The 17,500-nt window shown below is 37.9% G+C and overlaps 2 protein-coding genes across 2 annotated transcripts in view; one reads left to right on the top strand and one right to left on the bottom strand.

Moving 5' to 3' along the window:
* Positions 1-8,954, bottom strand: part of LOC140951518 (uncharacterized) — a 15,322-nt gene extending 6,368 nt beyond the window's left edge. Inside the window, exons 1-12 of the mRNA XM_073400777.1 lie at positions 8,727-8,954; positions 7,340-7,396; positions 6,814-6,841; positions 5,989-6,043; positions 5,417-5,568; positions 4,351-4,406; positions 3,418-3,484; positions 3,213-3,260; positions 2,683-2,794; positions 1,619-1,894; positions 912-1,018; positions 281-372 (exon numbers count right to left, since the gene is read on the bottom strand). Of these exons, the coding sequence (XP_073256878.1) occupies positions 281-372; positions 912-1,018; positions 1,619-1,894; positions 2,683-2,794; positions 3,213-3,260; positions 3,418-3,484; positions 4,351-4,406; positions 5,417-5,568; positions 5,989-6,043; positions 6,814-6,841; positions 7,340-7,396; positions 8,727-8,828 (1,152 nt within the window). The 5' untranslated portion in view covers positions 8,829-8,954. The remainder of the gene's footprint in view (positions 1-280; positions 373-911; positions 1,019-1,618; positions 1,895-2,682; positions 2,795-3,212; positions 3,261-3,417; positions 3,485-4,350; positions 4,407-5,416; positions 5,569-5,988; positions 6,044-6,813; positions 6,842-7,339; positions 7,397-8,726) is intronic.
* LOC140951519 (nitric oxide synthase, inducible-like) overlaps positions 1-17,500 on the top strand; it is a 56,995-nt gene that overhangs the window by 4,300 nt on the left and 35,195 nt on the right. Inside the window, exons 2-5 of the mRNA XM_073400778.1 lie at positions 286-394; positions 7,496-7,554; positions 10,676-10,769; positions 11,029-11,172. The gene's annotated coding sequence lies outside the window, so the exon portion shown is untranslated. The remainder of the gene's footprint in view (positions 1-285; positions 395-7,495; positions 7,555-10,675; positions 10,770-11,028; positions 11,173-17,500) is intronic.

Genomic DNA, 17,500 nt, shown 5'->3' with positions numbered 1-17,500 from the left:
AGATCAAACTTCCTCTCCTAACATCTGTTCATATTTGGCTGCCCGACCTCTTAGCAAGGACCGTACAAAATGTACTCTTACAAGTTGTTTTTAACATGAAGCTGTTGAAGCACTGGCAATGGACACTTCATTATAAGAGTCTTCATAGCATTCTCAGTATCTTTAGCCCTCCTATTAACAACTTGTCTCCTGTTTGACTGCCAATAATAAATTTGACAACTGGCTTTGAAGATGGCTTCAGTAGACTTTGTATTAATTTTTATATTATACAATCATGTACCTTAGGAAACAGCCACACTTGAAGAACAAGAACTGGGGCTGCAACACACAGTAATACAGTGCCTATTTGGTCAGTGGAAAATCCAAGTCCACCTGTTGAAAATGAAGTATACAGGTACTAGCTGTAAAAATATGTTAATGTCATAGTTCCTTTAGCTAGGCTTTAGAGTAAAGTGTAATAAAACAAGACAACAAACATATGGCGTAATGGGGGGAACACCGTGTCCTAGGTTTCACAGCTGGATTTGGCATAATTAGCTTATTTATGATGTTCCGTTAAGTCTTGCAAAGCATGCTTTTCTTGGTTGATACTGCTTCCCATACCTAAATAATAGGCTACTCTCAGTGAGTCAAGGTACAAAAATATCTTTCTGATAATAATATTTAATTCATAACTATAAGGAGTTAACAGTACTGTTTTGTTGGTACAAAATGCCATAACTTCAATTATTGATGATAATGAAGATGATGGTGAGGATGACGATGACGTTGATGGTGATGGTGATGGTGATGATGATGATGATGATGATGATGATTATCAGTTCTTCATAAAAAAAAAAACAAGAGTGTTTATAAGCTATCACACTTGACTGGCCAAAAAGTAAATTGCTTCTTATGCCTCTGTTTCTCACCATGCTTTGATTGAGTGGCAGCCCAAAGTGAAAACAGCTCATCATATCCAATAATTACAGCTGAATATAAGGCATAGACACCAATGGCAAGAAGAGTGTTGCGATTTCTGAAAATAACAACATAATAAAAATAATATTAAAGGCCTTTGTGCAAAAATGTCCTCTAACTTGATATTTTAATTGGGTTGCCTGTGAGGACAATGCCTAATCAAAAAATGAGTTACAAATCTCCCAGAAGGCTTTGCATGTCTTATTCCTTCTTCTAAAAGGCCTTCAATTTTTGCGGGGAGTGGACGGGTCATTTGAAGTCATCTGGCAGACAGTAAAGTAAGGAGCTATTGACCCTATATCTATGCTGAATGATTATCTAAATACAGTATTTGATGATGTAGTTACATGTAGCCTGTGCGGATGCTGCAGGAACACTGCCCTTCCACGGTACCCACAGGAAAAGCCTCAACTTGCTGCAATTCTCTCCCTACATGTTGAAAGGCTTTCTTTCAAGAAACTAATAATACCATTTTGTAGATTGCCCCATGAAATAGAAACACATTTACTTGGATAGTTAGAAGGACTATGGTGGTCTTGTTTCATAATAATTTTTAAAGTTTCAGGATTGTGCAATTGGGTTTGTCCTTTACAACAGAAACATCATCCCATTTATATAGGTTTGTGCATAATTTTCCAGAAGTTACAATGTACCTTACCTGAGCAAAATTCCAAGATTGCTGTTATGGAAAATTCTACAGCATCTGTAATGCTGGCAACCACTTAAGCAACTTTCTCCTTTTTCTCTTTCACTATTGCTGGCATCACTCATAAATATCTCAACTTCTCTGTTTTCTTGTGAACTGGTTACTTGTGTACTACATTTCTCAGAGTCCTCCAGTAATCTTTGCTCATTGGAATCATCTTGACCCTCTAAGGAAACTGTGCTTTGCATGGGTAATTCACCTGGTTCGCTTGCAACTGTTGTAGTGTCTCTGCATTGAAAAAACAAATCAAGAGTTAAGTTACTTTGTTGTTTTGTTTGGTAGTAAAATGCCACTAACTATTTTCAGTAAAAACACCTAGAAATTGAGATCACCCTACTCCAGTCACAATTTACTTCCTTGGCATATCCGATTGACACTGTCATTGGTTTGGCCAGGTGGGTGGGTTGAGATTAGAGATGAACTAAAGTTGCCCCAAACCATAGCAATTACCTATGCAGTCAACTCTCCCTTAGGCAGACACCATTTGGGGGCACTACTGAATGTCCGTTTTTAAGACTGATGTCCACTAAGAAAATGAAAATGACTGAAGAACAACAGGAACTAATTCTTCAAAGTCTGTTTTGGGAGGTGTTCGTCTTTTGAGAGATAGTTAACTCAATCTATTGACTATGTGCTGATGTCTGATTTCACCTCTCTCCTTCATTTGTAATTTTGGCTGCAACTAAGGAGGAAATTCTTTTTCTCATTTATTAAAATAAGTGATACCCTGTATTATCCCAATTTAAAAAGAGTATCTACACTCTTTGATATTAAATTCTTTTGGAATTAAGGCAAAATAGCAGGCAGAATCAGTGACAGTGTCATTTCAAGTATTTCCTTTCCGGCCAGTGTAAAACGCAGACTGCGGACTATTGTTTTCACCATGCAAATGAGTGCGTGACAACAATAGTCCCATTATTTTCTAACCCTAAAAACAATAGTCTGTAGTCAGTCCACAGTCTGCATTTTACACTGCCCCATTTCCTTTCAGTATTGTCAATATAGTTACTATTTACCTTTTGACAAGAGTCTCTTGTAAGTAGAAATAACCCAACGAAAATGTAATAAGTAGGAACACACAGTTGAACAGACAGGGCAGGAAGAAGGCAAATTGATCAAAAAAGGAACCTACATATGTATTAAAAGAAGCAAGATTAATAAATTAATGTCAGGGCAAAAATGAGATGAAAAATGATTATTTACAAAGCATTAAGGAAACTAGGCATGTGCTATAGGTCATGAAATAATATTAATTTGTGGAAAGGTCATTTCATGGTCTAGAACAAGCAGCAGTAAAAGCTCTTTTCTCCATAATTATGTTACAGTTTTATTTCTGCCTATTTCCCATAAATAGAAAATTAGTGTCTTCTTATCTCAAATAGATATCAGCACAACTAAATCTGCCAGAATGAATGCAGCAGAACAGATGAGAGGCTGAAAAATATTGGCTTTTTATTCATGACGAATTTGAATTATTGTCACAAATACATGTATACTTTTGTACAAAATTTTTTAACCAAATTATTGTGTCCATAGAAAATTGTACCTTTAGGAAACACATTTGGGTACTTCTCTGCTGGTTCTGCCAGATATCCTGTAATGAATTATTGAAAAATGCAATGCAAATTAATGATATATGAGTGTTTTCCTTTACCCTTTAACTGGGTGAAAGAGGTAAAACAATAGACTGCTCACAGGCTTATTATTTGTCTTCTCGGCTTACTTATACGGTATATAATCATCATACTAACCTCCTACAGCTGGGCCAACAATAAGACCCATATTCCAAGCTGTAATTACCACTGATATCCCTATTGCCTGAAAGAATGAAAAACAGCATAACTTTCTCAGCCTTTTTGACTTTCAAAATTAAGACAAAAGTTGTCTATGTCAATACTGTGTTGCAGTAAAAAATGTTTTTGCCTTTTTCGATCCATGGAATGCTTCCTTAGTTAAAACTCATCCCCCTGCGTCCTGAACACATTAAGTCTGATCTTCTACCTTCTCATCCTGAGGCTCTCTTATCTTTTCTCTCTTTTTTTTAGTAAAATATGCATAAATGAAAAAAAAAAAATGTTCTTCTAATATGTGTTGCACTTTACCCCAGTAGGGCGGAAACACTCCCCTATATGCGTTATAGGTATGTGCCACTCATGGATTTTGAGCAGTTTTGGTCTGAAAAGGGGTATAATTATAGGGGTGGCGAATGGTACCTCGAAACACGTGGGTCTCGGAAAATTTTAACAGGATCTCGAAATCTCGGAAGCGTTTTTGATAAGTCTCGAAGTCTCGTTTTTGCATGGTTTGTTTTTAATTTTTGAGTCTCAAAACTTTTTACCAAAGAGTCTCGGGCTCGGATTTCTAACTAGGGTCTCGGCGTCTCGGCGAGTCTCGGATTTTACCATTCGCCACCCCTAATTATGTAGATTCTGAATTCAAGAAAGTATGGTTTTCAAGGAAACCATGAGGGCACATAAACTTATTTGACTTTTCACCTCTGAATGAATAAGAACATTCAGTTCAAATACTACTATAAAAAAAACAGCTTGAAAAGTATGTTGACTAATACTAAATGGACAAGATAATGGGTTGGCAAACTGAGTACCAGTCTGAACATGGGTGTGGAAAATGGCATGTCTTGGTTTGAAATAGGTTCAAGATTTGGAAAATTTGTCGGAATCTACCTGGTTAGTGTTATCGCAAACTTCTGAAGCAATTGCTTTAACTGTTCCAATTAAACCTTGAACAAAGAGTACCATTTTTATCATAAGAATGTGTTAGAATATCAAGTTTCAAGTAGAACTTGCATAAACGCCATGCATTTAATATCAACACAGATCAACGAAGGAATCATTATGTTGTTGCTGTTTTTTAATATTAACAAAATGTTGGGAAATCTTGATTTCTAAGAAAATAAATCATGGGTAGACAATGACACATCAAAAATGTGATCTGATACATTTGTTAATCTAACCAGGCTATTCTTGGAAGTGATCTTTATTTCTGTTTGTGATTGTTTTAATATTAAACACAGAATGCTTAAGGCCAAAATGCATGATTTTATACATTTCTCAAAAAAAAAAAACCACACATTCATTTAGTGCAGATGAGCTCTCCACAGCAAGTTGACTAATATATTGCATATTGAGGAAATTATATTTTGTATTATAGAATAATAGTGATGTCTTTTGTCTAGTCTCATGCAATCTTATTTTTTGTTTATAGTTTGTCAAAATATTTGGATAGCACTACTCTTAAATTCCATGCTTGCATAAATACAATACATATTATTTTTACACAAATGTCACGTTTGTAGGATAACCCCTGAGCTCAGAGGCCTCCTCAAAAATGATGACCAAGTGTGGCCTGCGAGGTCATATTTTTTAAGATGGCCAAGCACCAAAGGAATTTTTCCATTTATTGCACCTTTCCATTGTTTTATAGTGAAACTAGCAGGCCATTATAGACTTGGCAATCACAGAGTTCTTAGCTTGTTGGCCATTTTGCAAATTGGGTCGAATTTCTTTGCTTGCCATTCATTCCAAAATGCTGCTCCACCGATTCTTTGAGAGATGAGACTCTTGTCTCAAGAGAATATATTTGAACCACAAATGCTGCTTCTAACATGAAAATTAAAAGCCAGGAAATTGTGACAATATACATTTTACTGTAGTCTTCACTGTGGTCTTTTCACTAGTATACATGTGCAAACATTTTAGACAAATTTATTATAATTTTTTAAATAAATACCATTGGATATCCCTGCAAAAAACCTTGTGAAGATGGCCATATATAGTGAGGTCGACAATCCAAAGGCAACCATACTTGCAGTGAGTAATGCAAGAGAAAGTAACAGCACAGGTCGTCTACCAATTTTGTCTGCGAGCCATCCCCAAAAGTAGCTAAAATTGGCATAGAGGGAGGTAAAAATTAGTGTCTGAAATATTAAGCTTTTTGAAAATATATGAAATGAAACAAATTTAACTGCATATTCCTGTAGTGGAGGCGGATGAAACTTTGCTTTTGAAAATCAAATTGCAGTAATATTTATTATTTGGGAAAGGTTGTGTTCATAAAAAATCCAAACTTTGGGACTACTCACCACCTAATAATATTTCTATCTTTTGTTTGAGAGATAAGCAAGAAAATTCAATGTAAAAGAATGTCAGAGTGAACTCGAGCTTGTTTGACAGTTTAGATGCAAAGTTTGAAAAATCCAAATCTCTTCAATAATGTCTGACACTCAAAAATGTTTGTTTGTTTTTGTGATATTGTCACCTTTAAATACAGTCAGTGGTATTTGTACAAAGAATTTTACAAACCAAGTTGCAACACGCCCAATAAACATGGAGGATGCCACAAGACCTGCATAGTAACCTGGTGATAAATAAGAGAAAGTTATTAAAGGTGGCTCCATCATTGATACTGACTGCACATTGAGCTATGAGAAACATTTCCTTGTAACTTTTTTGGTTTAACATGATGGCTACAAAATTTTGTATTGAACTACCAATATCATTTGGCAATAATATGAAATAATACGATTTTAGTGGTGGCAGGGTGCAAAGAAAGTCAGTTTTACAGCCTGCCATTCGGGCACGCTGTAGCTAGCATGTACTAGCCCACAAGTCATTTCAACTAGCCCCAAAACCCTTTTTGATTAGCAGGATTGATTACAATCCTTCTGTAATTTGGATTTCCCCAAAAAACAGCACTTGCCCGTCGCGCAAGTTAGGAACAAAAATCACTAGCCTGATAGCAAAATCCACTAGCCCAAGGCTATCGGACACGACTTTCTTTGCACGCTAGGTGGTAATTTTTTTTTGCAAACTTTGGAATCCCATAACTGAATTGCTTTGGGGTAGAACACACCACCTATATGAGTTTTCAGGCCATGTAATTTCCATGTTTGCTTCATTCTTAAAACAAAGCCAATTACCAATCATGATATTCTTTTAACAGGTACTCTTTAGTTTTAGAAGCACTGTAAATGCTCCAAATTGTTACTCAACATTTTAATTGCAAATGTTCCTCCAGCAGTTTTGGCTGAAACTCTTGCTACATATATTTCAATGTTTCAATATTGCACTTACAAATTTATACATTGTTAAATATTGCATTTAATGATAATGTTCTTTAACGCTAACCTGCCTCTTCATCAGATATCCCAAAACTCTGACAAAAAAATCAGTGAATGAAAATCAATGTATTGTTCCTAAAGTTGATATAGATTAATGCAAAAGAAGTAGTACTGTTGTCTTTGACTTTATTTGCACGTTAGCCACCTAGTTGCATCAGTTTTATTTGAGGATGATTTTATGGTAGTTTTCTTGTGGATGGGTGTAAATTATGTGGTTGGAGGGGAGAGAGTGGCCAGATTCTTCTTTTTTTTCTGAAATACACATGTAACTCATGTGATGACAGTGCCTCAACATTATTTTTCCACCAACTATATCCTGGTTCAAGAAAACATAATAATAGTCTAGAAGGATAACAGATTCTTGACTTGTTTTTTTACATGTATTTTGGTTGGGTACCCCACTGATTCAACAGACATGCATCTTACAATGAGTATATATAAAGGGTTTTGTACAGCTGCAACAACTAGACTAGTTTGTGCCAGGCATTATAAAATATGTATTAGTTTAGACAGTGAAAAAGGACATTACTTACCTTCACCATAGCAGGGAGAAATGGAAATAGTATTGTGATGGAGAGTGAAAGGCACAACTACAAAGGAAATAATGCAAATAAAATTGTAATCATCAAAAAACACACAATAAACAATACGATGCAATGGGTTTTGTTTTTTTTTTTATCTTAATACAGGTACCAACTAGCAAGACAAGGTCAATGCAGGGGAAGATCATGCAGTGCTGTTTGTAAATGTATGTATCATATAATATAGGAGCTATACAGAACTGTACAATATGGTAGCCTTTAGAGGTACTCTAAAAGCATCGGGTAGGTCAAGGTTGTATAATGCCAAATTTTCCATCAATATGGGAGTAGTGGGATACCCTGCAAGCAGAGATATGTTTTCAGCATGGTTTTTAGCATTTGTGAAGTCATTTACATCACTTACATTTGAGTAGTTGGCTCTAAGCCAGCCATGCAAATATCAGGGACATGAATGAAACAATGTCAGAAAGAAATCTCTGCTAGCAAGGTAAGAGTATGATGGCTTTAACCAAAAACCCTTCTAAATAATAAATAAATAGATAAATCACGATTTCAGGGTCTTCATTAGGCATCAGAGATTGGAGAATTCTCCGCTTTCTACGCAGAATTCCCCAGCTAATGCTCTGTAACCTATGACATATTTGGCTGGAAACTGGGCAGCCATAGCCTGCGAGAGCAGACAACTTTTTTGGGTTTTATTTACCCGCCAAGAAACAAGAGTCAAAAAGTTGTCTACGCTAGCAGGCTAGGGTAGCCATAACTGTACACAGAAAAGGGGTAATATGGCATTTTACAAGTCCGTGATCCACAAATCCTCCATTTACAAGTCCAATCCCAACGATGTACAAAATACGGTAATAAGGAAGGAGATTATTTTGTAAAGCAAAGGAGCAACTCTAAAAAAAATGGGCGAGCCAAGATAATCTCTAATGTCCTAAAGAATTAAGCCCAGCAGTATGTTACCTTCCCCACCTTCTCCCCACCCCCTTTGACTTCTCATTCGCGCCTAAACCAAAATGGCAGCTTTCAGAAGACTTTACTTTGGGTAACACAGGCGCTCACAACATTTTACAAACCCGTTAATGCACGGTTTAGTTTGAATCGCAGACAATAAGCGTTCATTATTTTAAAGTCCCCTTTAAGCTGTGCCCTCTGTGTAGGTACTGTGTTGCTATATCTTCTTTATCCACGAGAAACTATCACTTCACGCACAATAGCCAAATATCTGTGCGATCGGGATGCTGAACGGATTTCTTGGAGACTTTTTTTACGCAAAAAACGATTTTAGTCATACTATTAGACTAACACTATTTTTGAGAGGAGAGTCAAACTATACTAGAGAAAAAAAATTGAAAGATCGTGAAATAAACCTACGCACCATTGAAAGGAAAAGAATAGAAAAGAGCCTCCAGTCGATCGGGGTTGTCCCAGGTGCATAGACTATCGCACGAAGGCGAGATTTTAAGAATTCCATCGCCATTTTCTTTAGCTCGACAATTCTCTTCTCAGTAACAGTGACATCAAACTGGAAGGGGACAGGAACAAAACTGGAACTTCTGTCGTCTGTCCCAACTTTTATCTACTTTGACTGCTAACGCAAGTGTTGCGTCAGGTGATAGTGTCGTTCCCAGGACTTGTCGGGGTGACGAAACTGTCGAAACAAGATGACTTGGCAGGTTTTTTTTTTTCGCACTTTGACCCTTTTTTAATCGCCTTTAGGATTCTTCGGCAATTTAGCTCAATGACTTAGCACTAGGAAGATAAAGTGAAATGCAGAGTCGTTGTGCATATATCATGGGTGCATGTTGGTCTCGGAGGGTCTCGGAACAAGAGCGTGACATAACTGAACAGTGTAAGAGAAGGATCACCGGAACAGGGAACGTTAATACACCAGAACTTGGAATACTGGAGCACTCTGTAAACTAGTTGAATCTCTTAGAGTGTTTCTGCGTAGGCTCTTTAGGTTCACATTTTCTGCAGAAATACCTACAGGACAAACAAAAGTAGGACACAAAATAAGGTGCTCGGATCGACGATTTTAAACTATTGAAATGTTTAAATGTGTGAGGATAGCTTTGATCTTTCACCTGGAAGGGATGATGAACCTTTTAAAATATCAGCATGTCTATGAACCGTTTTGTTCTTCTTACTTTTCCCGTGACACTGATGAAGAGACGCAACACATTTTTTAGGCCCAGTTCAGACGCCGAACTTTTCATGCGCTAAACTGATCTAATTTAAAGTAAGGCCGACCCAAATAATTCTAAAACATCGGCCGAATTGATTCAGACGCCGATCTTAAATCCCGCAGAACTAAACTCAAAAGGGGAAAAAGTCTCTCTGAGTTGAACCGCTTGCAAAATGCGTTATTATGCACCAAAACGGAGGTTTTCGAATAGGATGATGTCATAAGTGGTATACTACTTACGGGCTCCTGGCATAGCGCATGCTCTGTAAGGGATGCTATCGTATTTCCATTGCTTTAGCGTCTCCGTGTGGACGGACGAAAACGATTCGAATACGCTACGTATGGACGGGTATTTTTTCGAAAACAGACGGAAAAAAATCTCCGTTTTAAAAAATATCAGGATACGTGTAGACGGGACCTCAGTTTGGACATGTTTCTCTGGTTCTTATGCGGGAATTTTCCTTATAATAAATTAAGGTTGCTCTTTATTTTGAAACATTTCTTCTACAGTGGATGCTACCCCCTTTCTTCTTTGATGTCACATTACCCATTCTTTGCTTGACAAGTGGTGGTCGTTTTCTTCTTTAACAGGTTACAATAGAAACAGCATATCCCTATAAAACACTCTTGGTTTTAGCTTTAAATGCTCATGTTTGAAAAACTAGTTTGGTAACCCTAGTTTTTTGTTTGTTTGTTAGGTTGTTACTTTTTTCCAGTGTCGTATTGTGATTATCATGACAAATTATGACTATCTGTGCGGTTCCAAAAAAATTGGGCGTGTTTTCCAAAACTCAAAAAGGAGGCTGAGGGGCGATCCCATATTTTGTTTTTAAACTCTGCGAAAAACTAAAATCTTGAATCCTTTATATAACAGAGGCTATCAAACTATGGTTTGAGTTATCAGTACTTTAAAGTGCTTTAAAAGGCTATAATGAAGGATATTTCTATCAAGTAAAACTGTTGCTACGGTAACCTGTTACTGGCAGAATATGATTATAACTTTATGCAGCAATGTTATTGAAGGCATTGCGTTTGATACCGTTCAGTAGCATGAACTGAGAAATTCATCTTCAACTTTATATTTTATGCTGTTTACAGGGCATTGCTTAGTACTAACAATTGTGTTAAAATATATTCAGGTACGAGCACAGTGGCCAAAGGAACAACAGCTTTCGAGTTGGCGATTGTCTTGTTAGCTGTAGAATTACTGAGAATTCAAGATTTCTAAATATGGTAAGCTAAATGGGCTTTCAAGTTTAAGTTACATACTGAAAAAAAAAAAGATAGTATCGAAGCGTCGAAGTGGAAGTAGTCATTATAAATGCTGAGAACCTTGTTTCAGCCTCTTGAAAAACTTAAGAAGATTAATAAAGTACGCTCTTGACTTGCGCCCGGGAGCAAAGAAAAAAACTGGCAAAAGAATAAACAGGATTACCCAAAATGTCATGAAAATGAGACTGACCACTGTCTCACAAGATGTTTTGTCTATCAGTTGTTATAGGGAACTCTGCACTGCTTTACACCCTGCCAGAAATCTCACAAGCAGGACGCCGTGAACGGTACGCCGTGGTTTTGTTGGAGAATGGTTGGAGGTTTTCTTATTACAATTCGATGATTCCCTTGTACCTTGAGTAAGGTGTGTGCAAATAGCGTTTCCAGTACTCTTTACGTTAAGTTCAGTTTTCATTTTTATCATGAATGGGATTTAGGTATCAGCTTTCAGTTAAACTGCCATGGCTAGTTTGAGCCCCGTTTTTATGCACTTTAGCCTTCACTAATTTAGGTGATCTTCGTTCACTTAAAAGCCATGAAGTTGTGGTGTCTCGATATAGGTATTTATTTCAAATATAATACTGTGACGCTTTCGAACCTTGGAAATATTATACCTTGTTCTCTAATATGGATATTTCTTCGTTAATCAAAACAACCCGGGAAGGGGAGCGAGCTAAGCATTCGGCACGTGCCAAATCGCTCACTCGCTCGCGTGGAGAGTCTCCGTTTACACGCTCGCGTGCTGCTAATTTGTGTGCCCGAAAGACGAATCAAATGAATTTTTCAGTTGAGAGCAGCAAAATTTCGGCTTGATCTCAAGTCAAAAGTTTCTGACCTGTTTGAGTATGAATTAGGTCTGAATTGAGTTTTAATAAGTTTTGTTTTTTAAGAAAAAAGGCAAGTTTGTTCGGAAGTTATTGATTCGTCTCTGTATTACGGAAAATCTAATTTCTAAACGTAAGCGACTTTTGTCTGGCAAGTTCGTAACAGACTTATGCGATCTAAATTTTAATTTACAACTATCTTTGGTATATTTGGTTCAACTTATATCATAACCTTTAATTAAGAAAAGCAAAATCATATTCGTCGGGATTCATTTTTTGTCGAACTGTTAACCTAAATTTACGACGGAATATAAAACATGATATAAAAGGAATTTTTCTTAAGGAAGTTAATTTGCAATTATTTTACGATATTAATCACCCATACTGACGAAAACTTGAAAGATTTAAGGTGACGTTTTTCTTTGAAAATTATTGAAATTTTCAAAAACAAAAAAAATATGAAGTGTTTTTTTTCATATCAATCTTTTATGGCAACCAAATTTATTTACAAGTTTTGATTTAGTAATTTGGTTGTCTTGACCCATCCAAAGTTGATCAGCGCTAAAAGGTTGATAAACAGAGCGGTCAGAACATTTCATTTTCTTGGTCGGAAGGCTAAAATCTGATTAAAAATTACCTTTGTGATAGGATGTGGTATCTTGGTTTAAAAAAAAGAGTGCTAGATGCCGATGCAGGTGTAGCAAAGCAATTGTAAGGCCAGAGTCGCTAGGTTTAAGAGGTGGAAAAAATCCGAGCACGCCAAGAAATTGCTAACCCAGGGCGCATTTTGGTTCCTTCGCTCTGCAGGGAGAAAACGGTAATTGAAATATTTTATAGATAATTGTAGGTTAATTTGATTTACTTCCTCCTGGTTTCTTAGTTTTTGGATGGTTTTAGTAAAAATTTTAATCTAATAAGCTCGAGTATCATTGAAAACGCATTGTAAGAGGTTGTGTTGAGGTCAAAAGACGCGAACCGTCTGAGAAGGCTGTTACAAGCGTCGATTTGCAATGCTACATGACAATAACGAGTTGTAGGAATTTTCAAGCAGTTGGAAGAGATTCACGTTGGCGTTCATTCCTAGGAATGTCACCCAGTGAAACCAACCTGAACCACGCAGTTGTACAGCAGTGGCAATATTAAAAAGTTAAAAACGCTTCGAAGGAGTTTTGAAAGGATACGTTCTTGTTAGAAAAAAAAATGCAATTTGTTACATAACGAATTTAGTCATCTTTAAGATAAAAGATACATTTGAAGGCAGGTGTTGCTGACTCATTTTGAAACATTTAAAATGGAATATAAAAGGAAGAATAAACGCAATTTAGGGAATATTTTCCCATTCGGTTTGTTTGATGTCGGGTCAAATTTACTCCAAAATTTTATATTATTTCATTCAAGCGTTTTACTATTTTGCGACAGTGTTCAATTGTTTGAATCGATTTTCCTACCTGGCTGTCATTAGTAAATCATGAGTTTTTTTGTTCTGCGTTACACGTCACATATCACAAGTGACATTTTGTACTTTAATGGGGCTTGGTGGAAGGCTTGCTTTTTGTGGGGTCATCTGATAAAGCTTTTATAGTTTGGTTTCCTTAGCCTTAGCCTTACAGAAAAATTCCATCACTGCCTTTTTGTGCCTCTTTGCTTAACGCTTTCGCTCCCAGATTTCATTCTGGAGACACAAAAGTTAAGATTTATCAATTTGATCAATGAAATGCTTTGCTATACTGTTTCTTTACTGATGGGCAGTAAAAAAAAACAGACAATTCCTAAAAAATAATAAACTAACATTACGTAAATTGAAATGTAATGTTGTACAGATCCTTGTCTGTCAATTACTGACGAGAGATCTGAGAACGCACCCGGACAGCATGACGGTTCACTACAATCACGTTTTTATTGAATCTGTGTGTTCGCATGTAATTACTATACATGGAAAACGCACAGGGAGACCATAACATTTTCTCCACACAAAAATGTTCCGTCCCTAGTCTGTAACTGTGTCTAAAATACAATCTCAAGGAAACAAACCAAATCGACTAACAGTGTCCGGTAACCTACACTCTCTAAGAAAAACAGAAAAACCATTCCGAGATCGAGTCTCTGTGGTGCCCTGCACACTCTCTGAGGGTACCGCCACTCGCGGACCGTGGGACTGACTGGAGTCGCTTCAGGAGGGTCGGGAGCTATAGGTGTGGGAACAGGAACCATCTCCGGTTGATCTGCCACGGGAATCTCTGGAACTGTACCGACAACATTGGGTGGAGCACTCAGTTGGATTGGCGCTGGTGGTATGCTGGCCACCTTCGGGTTGGCTGACCTAAACAGTGTCGGTGTCAGTGACCTCAACTGTGTGCTCAACTGCCGTTGTCTTCAACTGGTCGATATGTCGACGCGAAATAATCCCTGGTGCCACCTGCACCTCGTACATCAGCGGACGTGTCTTGTTGACAATCAGTCCTGAGAACCACTTCATATCCCCTCGATAATCTCGTGACATCACCGGATCACCAACCTCTAACTGACGACGCCGTCTACCTTTCTCATTCGCGGCCCTGATGCTCTGCTGGTGCTGTCAGTTAACTATCTTACGGTTCAAGTTGGGTTTCACCGAATCTAAGCGAGTGCGCAACGGTCTTCCAAGGAGTAACTGTCCTGGGCTCACACCGGTGGTGGAGTGAGGAGCGTTCCTATAAGCTGTGAGAAACTTTGTCAACTTCTCCTTCAGTGGCTTTGAGCTTTGATACATGGAACGTAATGCTTGCTTGAAGGTTTGTACTGCCCTCTCCGCTAGACCTGTTGTAGTCGGATGGTATGGTGCTGATGTTATATGGCGGATGCCATTGGACCTGACAAACGCCTTGAACTCCTCAGAAACAAATTGTTTACCAATGTCACTAACGATCTGTTCAGGAATTCCGAATCTAGCTAATAAATCGCGTAAGATCTTTCGATGGTCGACCTTGAAGAGGTGGAACTAACCGGAATCACTTCCGGCCACTTGCTGTGTGCATCGACAACCACTAAGAACATCGAGTTCTGAAACGGGCCGGCATAGTCGATGTGCATGCGTTGCCATGGTGCAGTGGCCCACTCCCAGGGATGCAGTGGTGCTTTAGTAGGCATCTTCTGGTTTTGCTGTCAAAAGCTTATTGTATAAAAATCAGTCATACTCCCTTCGTCTTGCATTCCATAGAGCGCTTTCACTCACGTGGCCAGCGTCTATGCAAATTTATTGAAACAAAAGAAAGTTCTTTCATAAGAAAAAGGTTCAACTTCCACAGCACCAACATGGCCGCCGTTTCATTGTTTTGGAACGTGAAGCGCGCGCGCAGCGGAGTCCCATAGCTAAAGGAAAATTGCACCGAATGCAAATATGGCGGACCTTTCGGCTGGCCCGGGTCTAGTTGCGCGAAAGCGAGGCTAGTGAGGCCTCAAGAGTTTTGTTTTGACTGCGTGTCTTAGCGATATCTCATATCCCCTAAATGGAGAACTTGCTCGCGGGCTACAAAAATAGATTCTGGAAGAATAGACGGAAAATATTCTAATGATTCAAGGCTCAGCCCGAGAAAACAGCCGGCATTCGCGACGCCACCATTAGTTTCTCGCAAAATTGACGTCTGAGGAAGGACTGCAAAAATTCCATACTGATGACGTGTCATTACCCAGATCTGGGTTGTGTTTCTGATTGGTCGAGCCACGAGGGAAATTTGCTTCAAACAATCAAAAGCACTCCCAGATCTGGGTAGTATGGAATTTCTGCAGTTCCGCGTTCCTCGGACGTCATTTCGCGGGAAAGCTAGAGGCGGCGTCGCGAAGTGTCGACTGTTTCCTCAGTTTATTCAAGGCTAATCCGTATACATCTTTAAACAGAAACGGATATGACCGGGGGGGGGGGGTGAAAACGATTCGTAAACGATATAGGTAAAAATTGCGTTTTTAAGAACACTGATTTGTACGTGGGCCCTAGATGTTTTTAAAATAAACTAATCCGAAAAGTCATGCTGTGGTCCAGATATTAGGTAAAGATGTAAGGGAAAACTGCGTACTGACTGATTGGAGTACAGTAACGGGTATGAAAGTCATTCTTCTGACGTCAAAGTGTGCGCCTGTTCGATTTGAGGGGACATGTATCATTTCAGACCAAAATTGCATGACACGATGTTCAATTCCTGGCCGCTTTATTATATCGATGTTTTAAATGCACAACAACTCACTCGGGGTTTCAGGTTCTTTATTACCACGAATAATCGTTCAATATAATTAACGCAATTACAGGATTTTAGTCAGTACAACAATGTTATCAGCTGTGTTATTGCTGCAGTAGGTGGTTTATAAAAAGACCAACCGGAAACGCCTTTGCATGTCATTTTGTATGGAAAGCAAAAATGTCGCGTTTTAGCGGAGCAAAAAATTGCGCGATTCGTGAATAAATCACGCTGCTGAGGGCCAGTAAAATATCAGTGATAAGCTGAGTGGTTTTAAAATGGATGTAATTTGAATAAATTAATAGGCAGTATGATTTAGATGGGCGTAGGTTTGTGTGCGTCCAATTCCAGCTATTGACAATTTTGTTCTATCAGACATACAGTATTTGTATTTATGTAGTATTGTAAGCCGCTATTTGTAAAGATGCGAATAAGATGCCGTTAGAATTTTTACAAGTTCACTTTCCGCCCGGCGGTACGCGGCTCCGGTCGGCCTTGCAACACTTAAATTTTTTTGATCTTTAATCAATGTATTAGACTATGACTATAGTAATTAGAACCAAGAGCTAACATTGACACTTTCCAACATCTATGTAACGAATCTCTTCCGAAATTACTATTGATTTGTTGGCATTTCTTGCTGAAAGGTAAACATTATATTAATTGCGGACCTAATAAAATCTTGCTGATATGAATATGGTTTATGTGGTGCACAGAAGGACAAGATAACCCAATATTCATTTCACGCTAACGCAGGGCGCCTTGTCTGTGGGTTGTGCCAATTTCTAATAGTACTATCCAGTGTGTTTAATAATTTAAGGTTAAAAAAATTAAAACATGGCCGACTAACCTGACATATAGATAGATTAGAACATGCACAAAAAACACTTAAGGGGTTTGATTCATACTCTTAAAGTTTATGACACAGAGGTTATGACCGAAACGTTCCGTGAAAAATTTTGCCGCACCAGTTATAGAGGTTTGTATTTTCAAAAAAGCGATTAATGTCTTACAGTGAAAGGTTAGATTTACTCCGATAAAAACACTTGATTCCGTTCAAGAACAATTCGATTAGAGCTGAAATTTCCAAGAAACTACTACCACGTATAGAATAGCCTCCGCCACTATGATTTCTAGGGGAAAGTCAACGTGAGAGGAGTAATCGGGTAGTATAATCACTTCAGTGGTATTGGGTAAAGAGAATATGGGGGTTGGCTGATAAGATCAGTATATGCAACCATAAGAAAAAGGGTTTTTGCCTTAATGGAGACAGGTTTTCTCTTATATGCTACCATATTAAAATCAACGACATCATTTAAAGTTTCACGGGTCATAGAATCTTTTCTTTGGTGACAGTTAAGACTGTGTAATCATTGTGTCTTATATGATTCGTTGTTTGCTATTTTTCATAAATTGACATCAAATTGAATGAATCACGAATTGTTTTCTTTTGCTTCGCCCACACAAGTGTTAAAATTTAATTAGCGTTGTGTAAATCTTGTAATCAGATTCTGACGGCATATAATGCACCTATTACCCAAATTTACTTTATACCGCTGTCAGATGAAATTGTGGCTGCCAAGAGGGCAATTTCTGTTCAAATTTTAAATTTCCGCGTTAGGCTAACGAATGAATTGTCGGTAAGTTGGACTGTTATTTT

The sequence above is a fragment of the Porites lutea genome, chromosome 11 (genome assembly GCF_958299795.1).
Source record: "Porites lutea chromosome 11, jaPorLute2.1, whole genome shotgun sequence".
In the NCBI taxonomy this organism is placed as follows: domain Eukaryota; kingdom Metazoa; phylum Cnidaria; class Anthozoa; order Scleractinia; family Poritidae; genus Porites; species Porites lutea.
This window is presented reverse-complemented; position numbering and strand designations above follow the sequence as displayed.